The 11,184-nt window shown below is 35.1% G+C and overlaps 1 protein-coding gene and 1 long non-coding RNA gene across 2 annotated transcripts in view; both read left to right on the forward strand.

Moving 5' to 3' along the window:
- The window catches only part of myo5c (myosin VC), a 27,818-nt gene that overhangs the window by 13,333 nt on the left and 3,301 nt on the right, over nt 1-11,184 (forward strand). The window contains 20 exon segments of the mRNA XM_016245507.1: nt 537-701; nt 1,354-1,447; nt 1,522-1,585; nt 1,946-2,126; nt 2,806-2,899; nt 2,986-3,049; nt 3,137-3,214; nt 3,290-3,470; nt 3,559-3,582; nt 4,432-4,525; nt 4,612-4,675; nt 4,763-4,840; nt 4,916-5,096; nt 5,185-5,278; nt 6,088-6,151; nt 6,239-6,407; nt 7,088-7,172; nt 7,251-7,349; nt 7,427-7,581; nt 10,685-10,774. Coding sequence (XP_016100993.1) covers nt 537-701; nt 1,354-1,447; nt 1,522-1,585; nt 1,946-2,126; nt 2,806-2,899; nt 2,986-3,049; nt 3,137-3,214; nt 3,290-3,470; nt 3,559-3,582; nt 4,432-4,525; nt 4,612-4,675; nt 4,763-4,840; nt 4,916-5,096; nt 5,185-5,278; nt 6,088-6,151; nt 6,239-6,407; nt 7,088-7,172; nt 7,251-7,349; nt 7,427-7,581; nt 10,685-10,774 — 2,118 coding nt within the window.
- LOC107561187 (uncharacterized) lies at nt 3,148-3,585 on the forward strand. Its single transcript, XR_001605821.1, has 3 exons — nt 3,148-3,214; nt 3,290-3,470; nt 3,559-3,585. It is a non-coding gene; the product is annotated as an uncharacterized lncRNA (long non-coding RNA).

The raw sequence follows: 11,184 nt of genomic DNA on the forward strand, positions 1-11,184 counted from the left end.
TTTGATAAAGAATATCTCTTTGGTTTTGAGACTTTAGTCTTTGCAACTTCAGGGATCTTATCTATGCACAATCAGCTTGTAACACTCCAAAGAGAAAGGAAAACTTGAAATCGCATCATATGACCCCTTTAAAACTTTCAAATCTTACACAAAGTATTAAAATGATTAAAAATGTTGATAACTAAAAAAAAAAAAACTACTACTACTAATAAAAACCCCAAAATCTAAACTAGGTACAAGGCACAAAATTATTAAAACATGAACAAAATTAAAATTAAAAAGAAAACTGAAAATATGAAAATAAAAGCTAATATTTATAAATAATAGCATAGAAATATTACTAAAGTAACACTGCTGATCAAATGTATACTTTGAATGTACAGTAAATCGTTTTGAATAAAAACATCTGGCACATGCTTGAATTTAAATGTCAACAAAATAACTATTTAAAAAAATGTAAATAAAGTGTTCAGACTCTTTAAATATATAATTTTCTGCAGTGACTCTGAAATACAAAACCTTTCTTTCTCTTCTAGAATAAAGAGAACCTAGGCCTTATGGAAAGACTCACCAGTTTGTCTAATGCACGTGCTCAAGGACTAGAAAAGATCCAGGTTCTGGAGGCGGAGCTTGGAAAGCTGACCAATGAGATGGCAGCTTTAGAGGAGAGGGCGAGAACAAAGTCTGAAGAGGCCAATCAGGTAAAGATACTAGGTGTGTTCGACTTCATGCAGTGCTGCGCAGACCGATCGGCGGCTGACTTGAAGCAGTGCATGCCAGTTAGAAATTTTGTCCGAAATTTTGCGCCAACGCCACGTCACTGTGACGTATAGCATCAAAGTACTGGCCGAATTCACCACATGACAACGATGACGTGTGTTGCATATTTATTCTGACACCTTCAACTCCACTAATGCTCACAAATCTGTGTTTTTATAACAGTAAAAGCTCTTTTACTGTAGTCGCAATGTTATATTGAGTCATGTTTATCAAAAAACGCTGATAAAAGTATATATTGACCCACTTAGTATAGGCTTATGTTGAGCTTTATTCTTGTACAGATGGCGCTGCATTAAACAGTACATGAAAACGTCTCTGAAACGTCTGTGTATTTGTCAAATATTGCATTTAATTCTCTTCATCTGTGATAAAGCATGCAAACACTGTCACTACACGAAAGTGTCCGACTTCACGACTTCGCTTTCAATTCTGTCCCCGACTGCAAGCAGCAACTCTCGCCGATCGGTCTGCACAGCGCCGCATGAAGTCGAACACACCTACTGATTTGTACATTATCTTTGTCATATTGATAAATATAATTATGAGAGTGTTCACTTTGTTCTCTTCTCCAAGACAATCGGTCTGCTTCAGAGTGACAAAGAGAAACTTACTGAGGCGAATAAGGCTTTGGAGCAGAAACTGAAAGAGACGACCCTGCAGATGCAAGGTGATGAGTGAACTGCCTTTAAAACAGTGATAATGAAGAGTGTGACTGTAACTTATGAAACATTTGTTTTCCAGATCAATTTGAGGATGTAAAGAGAAAACTGATGGAGGATTTAGAAAGAGAGGAGAGATTCAGAAAGTAAGAGTGTTTTGTAAAAGAATAGTTCACCCAAAAATCATTTACGCACTCTCATATCTTTCCAAACATGAGTTGAATGTGGAACTCAAAAGAAGTTGTTCAGCAGAATGTCCAAACTGCTCATATTATGAAAGTGGATGGTGACCATGTCAAGCACCATAAAAACCAGCATGAAGCCAACATAAAAGTAGTCTAAAAGTGGTCCAAAAGCTGCATGATAGCTTTGTGAGGAACAGACCTGACTTTGAGTTGTTTACACTGAAAATTAAAGCTTGGACATTTCTCATTTTCTTTTATTAGGCTATCAATCAGAGCTTTGTCTAAACGCGTTTGTGCTAAATCCGTTCTCTGTTCTGTCAGGGTGGCGGAGCACAACAGTGAACTCCAGAAGGAAGACTCGGATAAAGAGATCGTAGTACTGAAAGAGGAAAGCCGTAGACTGAGAGAGGAGCGAATCAGGCTCCAGACGCAAGTGGAGGAGGACGAGAAGATCAATGCAGAACTGCAGGAACAAGTGCTGCAGCTCACCAAACACGTCAAGGTGAAGCACACCTCTAACTCTTCCTTTTTCTTGTTTCTTACATTTTTCCCAAGTTTAAGAACAAGTACATATGGCAGTTTAATTATAGTGCTTGCAAGGCACTTACAGTAGACCGAAGCCTAACATGAAGGATGACCATGCAAAAATAATAAATAAATACATTTGTGCATGAATATATAAATAAAAAAGAAATTATTAAATGTATGAGATTTACAAATAATCCATTAAATCAATCAATGCAAAAAAAAAAATCAATGCAATATAAATCAAATGGTTGGGGAAATGCAAAAAAGTTCAAATAAATGTAAAATTGAAAGTTCATTTTAAATTATGTATTTTAATTTTTATTTAGATATCTTAACTTTTAAAACTTCTATCATTTTTAATCTCTAATATTTTTTAATTCTTCATATTTGTCCTTGTACATTTGATTATTTCATATTTGATTATTTGTTTACAAACACACACACACACACACACACACACACACATATATATATATATTTTTTTGTATGCATTTATTTAGCATTTTTGCGTTTTGTCCTCCAGATCCTAAAACCCGAACTAAAAAAGCTATAACTTTATTCTTTTGCCAACTCTGAAGCACTTGTTAGCACTTCTGCAAATGACTGAAAAAGACTTTTACTATTATTATTTTTTTTTTTTTTTCAATTTGAAGGTCATACCAGATTTACGGAAAGAAATCAACAGCCTGCAGATGCAGCGAGCTGAAGCTGATAAAACCACGAGAGCTCAGAATCTACAAGCCAGGGGTATAAAACATGCTGCCATGGACTGTCGGACTGTCTTGTATGAATGACTCGTCTAAGGGCATCTTTATCCATTTTTACGCCCTCAGCTAAGATGAGTTTGATCACGAGATCACGAGATGGTGAAGCTAAAGAGGAAATTCTCATCCAAAGGTGTGCACAAATATTGGGAGCATCAGTGCTGATTGTCATTTGGCACAGTTTTCATTTGCTTTAATCAAGTTGTCTCTTTTACTTCAGACTTAATGAAGAAGCCTTAAATAATGATGATGGAGCTGATCTTCTCACTGCTTTTGACTCAATGGAGAAAGCTGCTAAGTATGACCTCTAAAGGTTTGTCATTTAATCCATAGTGTTTATTTTTGCATCAAATTGTCTGTCCTTTTATCTCAGGGTGATGGAAACTCAGCTGCGGGAGCAAAAGGACACTTGTAAGAGTCAGCAGGAAGCTCTGGTCTTCAAAAACGAACATTTAAACAAAGAGAACGAGCAGCTTCAAGCTCTCTTTCAGGAGAAGAGCAACGTCAACCAAAGCATCGGACAGGAAGTGGCCCGTCTCTCTGCTGAGAACATGGTAGAGCTTGTATTTATGTACAGTAGACTGTATGTTTGTTTGCATAGTTTGATGTCAGCTGGTGATGATGGTGACTTCCTGTGTGCAGGTGATTCCAGAACTGAAGCAGCAGGTGCCAGAATTCAACCGCCACAAACAAGAGCTTTAGAACCGGTTAAGATCAGAGCGCTGAGCCAAACACATCTGAATTAGACTAGATTATAAACATGAAAAAAATATTTTGGATAGATACTGGCAACAGGATATGATGTTACACTCCAGGGCTTCTGTTTTAAATACACTACTAGTTTGGAAGAATAAAAATTTTTGAGAGAAGTCTCTTCTGCTCACTAAGGCTGCATTTATTTCAGCAAAAATACAGTAAAAGCAGTCATATTGTGAAATAGTGTTTTCTATTTAAATATGTTATCAAATGTAATTTATTTAAAAGTTGAATTTTCAGCAGCCATTTTTTTTAAATATTAATATTTTGTAACATTATAAATGTATTTTCTGTCACTTTTAATTAATTTAATGCGTCTTTGCAGAATAAAAGAATTAATTTCTTTTTTAGTTAATTTTTATTTAGATATCTTAACTTTTAAAACTTCTATCATTTTTAATCTCTAATATTTTTTAATTCTTCATATTTGTCCTTGTACATTTGATTATTTCATATTTGATTATTTGTTTACAAACACACACACACACACACACACACACACACATATATATATATATATATATATATATACTGTATATATTTTTTATTTTTACATTTGATTATTTATATTCATTTTGTTTGTTTTTTTTGTATGCATTTATTTAGCATTTTTGCGTTTTGTCCTCCAGATCCTAAAACCCGAACTAAAAAAGCTATAACTTTATTCTTTTGCCAACTCTGAAGCACTTGTTAGCACTTCTGCAAATGACTGAAAAAGACTTTTACTATTATTATTTTTTTTTTTTTTTCAATTTGAAGGTCATACCAGATTTACGGAAAGAAATCAACAGCCTGCAGATGCAGCGAGCTGAAGCTGATAAAACCACGAGAGCTCAGAATCTACAAGCCAGGGGTATAAAACATGCTGCCATGGACTGTCTTTACATTATGTATGAATGACTCGTCTAAGGGCATCTTTATCCATTTTTACGCCCTCAGCTAAGATGAGTTTGATCACGAGACAGCTGCTTGGTGAAGCTAAAGAGGAAATTCTCATCCAAAGGTGTGCACAAATATTGGGAGCATCAGTGCTGATTGTCATTTGGCACAGTTTTCATTTGCTTTAATCAAGTTGTCTCTTTTACTTCAGACTTAATGAAGAAGCCTTAAATAATGATGATGGAGCTGATCTTCTCACTGCTTTTGACTCAATGGAGAAAGCTGCTAAGTATGACCTCTAAAGGTTTGTCATTTAATCCATAGTGTTTATTTTTGCATCAAATTGTCTGTCCTTTTATCTCAGGGTGATGGAAACTCAGCTGCGGGAGCAAAAGGACACTTGTAAGAGTCAGCAGGAAGCTCTGGTCTTCAAAAACGAACATTTAAACAAAGAGAACGAGCAGCTTCAAGCTCTCTTTCAGGAGAAGAGCAACGTCAACCAAAGCATCGGACAGGAAGTGGCCCGTCTCTCTGCTGAGAACATGGTAGAGCTTGTATTTATGTACAGTAGACTGTATGTTTGTTTGCATAGTTTGATGTCAGCTGGTGATGATGGTGACTTCCTGTGTGCAGGTGATTCCAGAACTGAAGCAGCAGGTGTCAGAATTGAACCGCCACAAACAAGAGCTTGAGACCCAGTTACAAGATCAGAGCGCTGAGATGAGCGGTGAGCCAAACACATCTGAATTGGACTACATTTTAAGCATGCTAAACTATTTTGGATAGATATGGGCAACAGGATATGATGTCACACTCCAGGGCTTCTGTTTTAAATACACTACTTGTTAGACGTTTGGAATAAATACAATTTTTTAATGCTTCTGAAAGAAGTCTCTTATGCTCACGAAGGCTGCATTTATTTGATCAAAAATACTGTAAAATAGTCATATTGTTAAGTGTTATTACCATTTAAAATAACAGTTTCCTATTTAAATATATGATATAAAATTTGTTTATGTGGTAACAAAGTTGAATTTTCAGCAGCCAGTTATTTGAAGTAGAAATATTTTGTAATATTATAAATGTCTTTTCTGTCACTTTTGATCAATTTAATGCGTCTTTGCAGAATAAAAGAATTAATTTCTTTTTTTAGTCTTACCTACTCCAAACTATTGGAAGTGTATCATGTGTTTTACAAATATATAAAGCAGCACTGTTTTCAACATTAATGCTGCTGAAAATTCAGCTTTGCATCACATGAATGAATAATTTTGCAATATATTCAAATTAAAAACAGTTCTTTTAAATTGTAATAATATTTCACAATATTACTGTTTTTACTGTGTTTTGATCAAATAAATGGAGCATTGGTGAGACTTAAAAATTTTTTTTTTATAAATAAATCTTAATTATTCAAACTTAAGTAGTGTATTTGAATAAATAATGTTAAATTCAAAATGGTATCTGGTTGGATTTTTTCACTCGAGGTAGGACCAATTATGATCATGTTTGAACTTCTTAAATTGTATGTGGCAGCAAAAATAAAGGAGTTATCAAACAAGCTTCAGCTCACTGTTGAAGAGGAGCAATCGCAGCGCAGGTGAGGCGTTTATTACCCTCAGACTATATTTACACTACAGACTGTGGCACGAGGCTGAAGGCGCAGGTGTTGTGCATCTGTTCATAGGCACCTAGAGGAGAAGATAACAGAGAGCGAGAGGAGAAGAGAAGAGATGGAGAGACAGATGGCTGACCTCCAGGAGGAGAATGAGCAGCTACAGAAAGCCCAGCTCTCAGAGAGTGAAGCCAAGAACAAACTCAGACAGGAGACATCCCATCTCACAGCTGAGAATATGGTGTGTGTGAAAGGGCACGCTCATGATTACATTTGCATTTATATGGATTCATTTCTACAAAGCAACTTAGACATAAAGACAAATACATGCATAATAAATATATGCACGCCTCAAAGCAAACATAATGCAATATAAAACATAAATAAATGGTTGGAGATATGCAAAAATGTTAAAGAAAATGCAAAATTGAAAGCTAAATTTTTAATAAATAATATATTGTTTATTCAATATATTTTAGTATATATTAATAGTTAATATAAGCTTATATTTCATATATAACATGCTTAATATATTTTATAATATACTTAGACTTACTATTTAAAATGTATTATACGTTATTTAGAATTTACTTATATATGATATAATTATGCATGAATATGCAGAATAATTAATTTATGTAAAACTTTGACTGTTAGTTGTCCTCCTAAATATTAATATTATCCTCCTTAATGTTATACAATTATAATATACTTACACTTAATATTATATAACTTATTTCTAACGTATTTAATTTAGATTTATTTATTAATTTATGCATTTATTTATTTGTTTATTTTAAAACTAGACTCTTAGTGGCACCAGAATCAGTGCCCTCCTGATAGACATTTAGGTCTTGCGGTCCAAAAAGTCAATATGTTAATATTAATCTAATTTGTAAGATCATTTTCTTCTGGTTCCAGGACTTTGAGGAGCAGCTAGACATGAAGGACAGACTGATAAAACGACTCCAAGACCAAATCAAAGCAATTCATACACATGCGACAGGTACAACGCTTTCCATTCATCTGATTTTATATTTAGCCAATCCGGTCTCATCCTCTCCATGTTTTGTATCCTCATCAGCCAATCAGAAAGCAGCGCCGGCTGTGCCCAAAGAGTATTTGGGCATGTTGGAGTACAAGAAGGAGAATGAAAGCAGGCTGATCCGGACGCTTATACTGGGTAAACCCATCACTAAAGCATGTGTACGTCCAACGCACAAATAACTCATAATTTACTGAGTGGTTTGTAATCTGCAGAGCTGAAACCTCGCGGTGTGGGTGTGCTAATGATCCCTGGTCTGGCTGCACATCTCCTCTTCATGTGTGTGAGACACGCTGATTACCTCAATGACGGAAACAAACTCAAGTCCCTCATGAACGGCATCATCTCAGCCATCAAAGAGGTCATCACGGTAAGACGCTGTGCATGCTGGACCGACGGCCCTCTGAATGTGTACTGTATGTGGCTCTTTTATCTTTTCAGAGAATCTGCAAGACCTTAGTTATATTCTGGAATATGTAAAGATTCTGTTCTTTCTGGATGTTTTTGACAGATGTGGATTTTTATATGATTTGGTTGTGTTTTTAATTAGGGTTATTCTCAGCTTTTAATGCAGATACTTTTTGTATGGGTGAATTCTCATTATTATAATGCAAAATCTCCTTGTCATAAAATAAAAAAAATATTAATAAAATTTAAATAGATAAAAAAAATATTGAATATTTGTATTAATATAATAAAATATATATAATAATAATTATATATATATATATATATATATATATTACAAATTGTCATCATAGCATTTGTTGTATTGCTTTTAATGCTGATTATAGCATATATTTTACATATTAATATCATATAATAATATTAATAAGTTGAATAACAATAAATATATACAAAATAAAAACTGCAATGTGTGTGTGTGTGTGTGTATATACAGTGGGTACGGAAAGTATTCAGACCCCCTTAAATTTTTCACTCTTTGTTATATTGCAGCCATTTGCTAAAATCATTTAAGTTAATTTTTTTTCCTCATTAATGTACACACAGCACCCCATATTGACAGAAAAACACAGAATTGTTGACATTTTTGCAGATTTATTAAAAAAGAAAAACTGAAATATCACATGGTCCTAAGTATTCAGACCCTTTGCTCAGTATTTAGTAGAAGCACCCTTTTGATCGAATACAGCCATGAGTCTTTTTGGGAAAGAGGCAACAAGTTTTTCACACCTGGATTTAGGGATCCTCTGCCATTCCTCCTTGCAGAGCCTCTCCAGTTCTGTCAGGTTGGATAGTAAACGTTGGTGGACAGCCATTTTTAGAGACATACCTCTCTCACCAAGGCTCTTCTCCCCAGATAGCTCAGTTTGGCCGGACGGCCAGCACTAGGAAGGGTTCTGGTCATCCCAAACATCTTCCATTTAAGGATTATGGAGGCCACTGTGCTCTTAGGAACCTTAAGTGCAGCAGAAAGTTTTTTGTAACCTTGGCCAGATCTGTGCCTTGCCACAATTCTGTCTCTGAGCTCTTCAGGCAGTTCCTGTGACCTCATGATTCTCATTTGCTCTGACATGCACTATGAGCTGTAAGGTCTTATATAGACAGGAGTGTGGCTTTCCTAATCAAGTCCAATCAGTATAATCAAACACAACTGGACTCAAATGAAGGTGTAGAACCATCTCAAGGATGATCAGAAGAAATGGACAGCACCTGAGTTAAATATATGAGTGTCACAGCAAAGGGTCTGAATACTTAGGACCATGTGATATTTCAGTTTTTCTTTTTTAATAAATCTGCAAAAATGTCAACAATTCTGTGTTTTTCTGTCAATATGGGGTGCTGTGTGTACATTAATGAGGAAAAAAAATTAACTTAAATGATTTTAACAAATGGCTGCAATATAACAAAGAGTGAAAAATGTAAGGGGGTCTGAATACTTCCCGTACCCACTGTATATATATAACAAAGGCTACATCAGTAACACACTGCGCTGCCAGGGACTCAAATCCTGCAGTGCCAGACGTGTCCCCCTGCTTAAGCCAGTACATGTCCAGGCTTGTCTGAAGTTTGCTAGAGAGCATTTGGATGATCCAGAAGAGGATTGGGAGAATGTCATATGGTCAGATGAAACCAAAATATAACTTTTTGGTAAAAACTCAACTTGTCGTGTTTGGAGGAGAAAGAATGCTGAGTTGCATCCAAAGAACACCATACCTACTGTGAAGCATGGGGGTGGAAACATCATGCTTTGGGGCTGTTTTTCTGCAAAGGGACCAGGACGACTGATCTGTGTAAACGAAAGAATGAATGGGGCCATGTATCGTGAGATTTTGAGTGAAAACCTCCTTCCATCAGCAGGGGCATTGAAGATGAAATGTGGCTGGGTCTTTCAGCATGACAATGATCCCAAACACACTGCCCGGGCAACGAAGGAGTGGCTTCGTAAGAAGCATTTCCAGGTCCTGGAGTGGCCTAGCCAGTCTCTAGATCTCAACCCCATAGAAAATCTTTGGAGGGAGTTGAAAATCCGTGTTGCCCAGTGACAGCCCCAAAACATTACTGCTCTAGAGGAGATCTGGATGGAGGAATGGGCCAAAATACCAGCAACAGTGTGTGACAACCTTGTGAAGACTTACAGAAAACGTTTGACCTCTGTCATTGCCACCAAAGGGTATATAACAAAGTATTGAGATGAAATTTTGTTATTGACCAAATACTTATTTTCCACCATAATTTGCAAATTAATTCTTTAAAAATCCTACAATGTGATTTTCTGGATTTTTTTTTTCTCATTTTGTCTCTCATAGTTGAGGTATACCTATGATGAAAATTACAGGCCTCTCTCATCTTTTTAAGTGGGAGAACTTGCACAATTGGTGGCTGACTAAATACTTTTTTTCCCCACTGTATATATATATATATATATTACAAATTGTCATCATAGCATTTGTTGTATTGCCTTTAATGCTGATTATAGCATATATTTTACATATTAATATCATATAATAATATTAATAAGTTGAATAACAATAAATATATACAAAATAAAAACTGCAATGTGTGTGTATATATATATATATATATATAAACATGCTAATGTTTATTGTATTATTTTTAATACAAGGATTTGATTTAAATATACATATATATTATTAATACAGCAGTGCAATAAATATTAAAATAATAATAAATACAGTAATAAAATAAATTAGTATAAAATATAATGTCACTGCAAAAGTATAATAGTTGTAAACATGCTTAAGTTTCTTTAAGCAAAATGTAATTTTCTTTTGATTATAAATGAAGTAAATATGAATGAATTCTGTCACACATTGTATTATGTCCTGAATTCGAGCAAACTAATGTAATTAGTTTTAATTAATCACACAATCACATCTGAATACAGCCAACCTGCAGAATCCTCTGAGATGTGGTTAAAACACCCACAGAGCTACGCTTTGCTGCTGCACGTCACTTTATGATGATGATTATGATGACTATGATTTCAGAACCAACAGGAGAGTTTTGAAGTTCTGTCCTTCTGGCTCTCAAACACATATCACTTCCTCAACTGTCTCAAACAGTACAGCGGAGATGAGGTAAAGTCCTTTTCTGTGTCTCTCTACTCCCTTCCACTATTAAAGGGGTCCTATTATGCTTTTTCAACTTTAGTTAGTCTGTAATGTTGCTGTTTGAGCAAAAAAAAGATCTGCAAAGTTACAAAGCTCAAAGTCCATTTCAAAAGGAGATATTTTATTTAACGGAAATCACTTTTCAAAAACTACAACCAATGACTACAACGCATAATTTTCGGGATTTGCGATATCACAAATATCGGTGAATGGGACGAGACCTGGTTGAGCTGCACTAGAGAAGGCAACGAGTGTTATCACTATGTCAGAGACACGCTAGCTTTCCCAAGGCAGACGAACTTAGAGTGGTTACAATCATCCAGGTTTAAATCGCGCTCAAATTGATTTGATATTGACGCAATATTTACACTGAAGCT

This window comes from Sinocyclocheilus grahami, unplaced genomic scaffold (assembly GCF_001515645.1).
Source record: "Sinocyclocheilus grahami isolate Dianchi unplaced genomic scaffold, SAMN03320097.WGS_v1.1 scaffold759.1, whole genome shotgun sequence".
In the NCBI taxonomy this organism is placed as follows: Eukaryota; Metazoa; Chordata; class Actinopteri; order Cypriniformes; family Cyprinidae; genus Sinocyclocheilus; species Sinocyclocheilus grahami.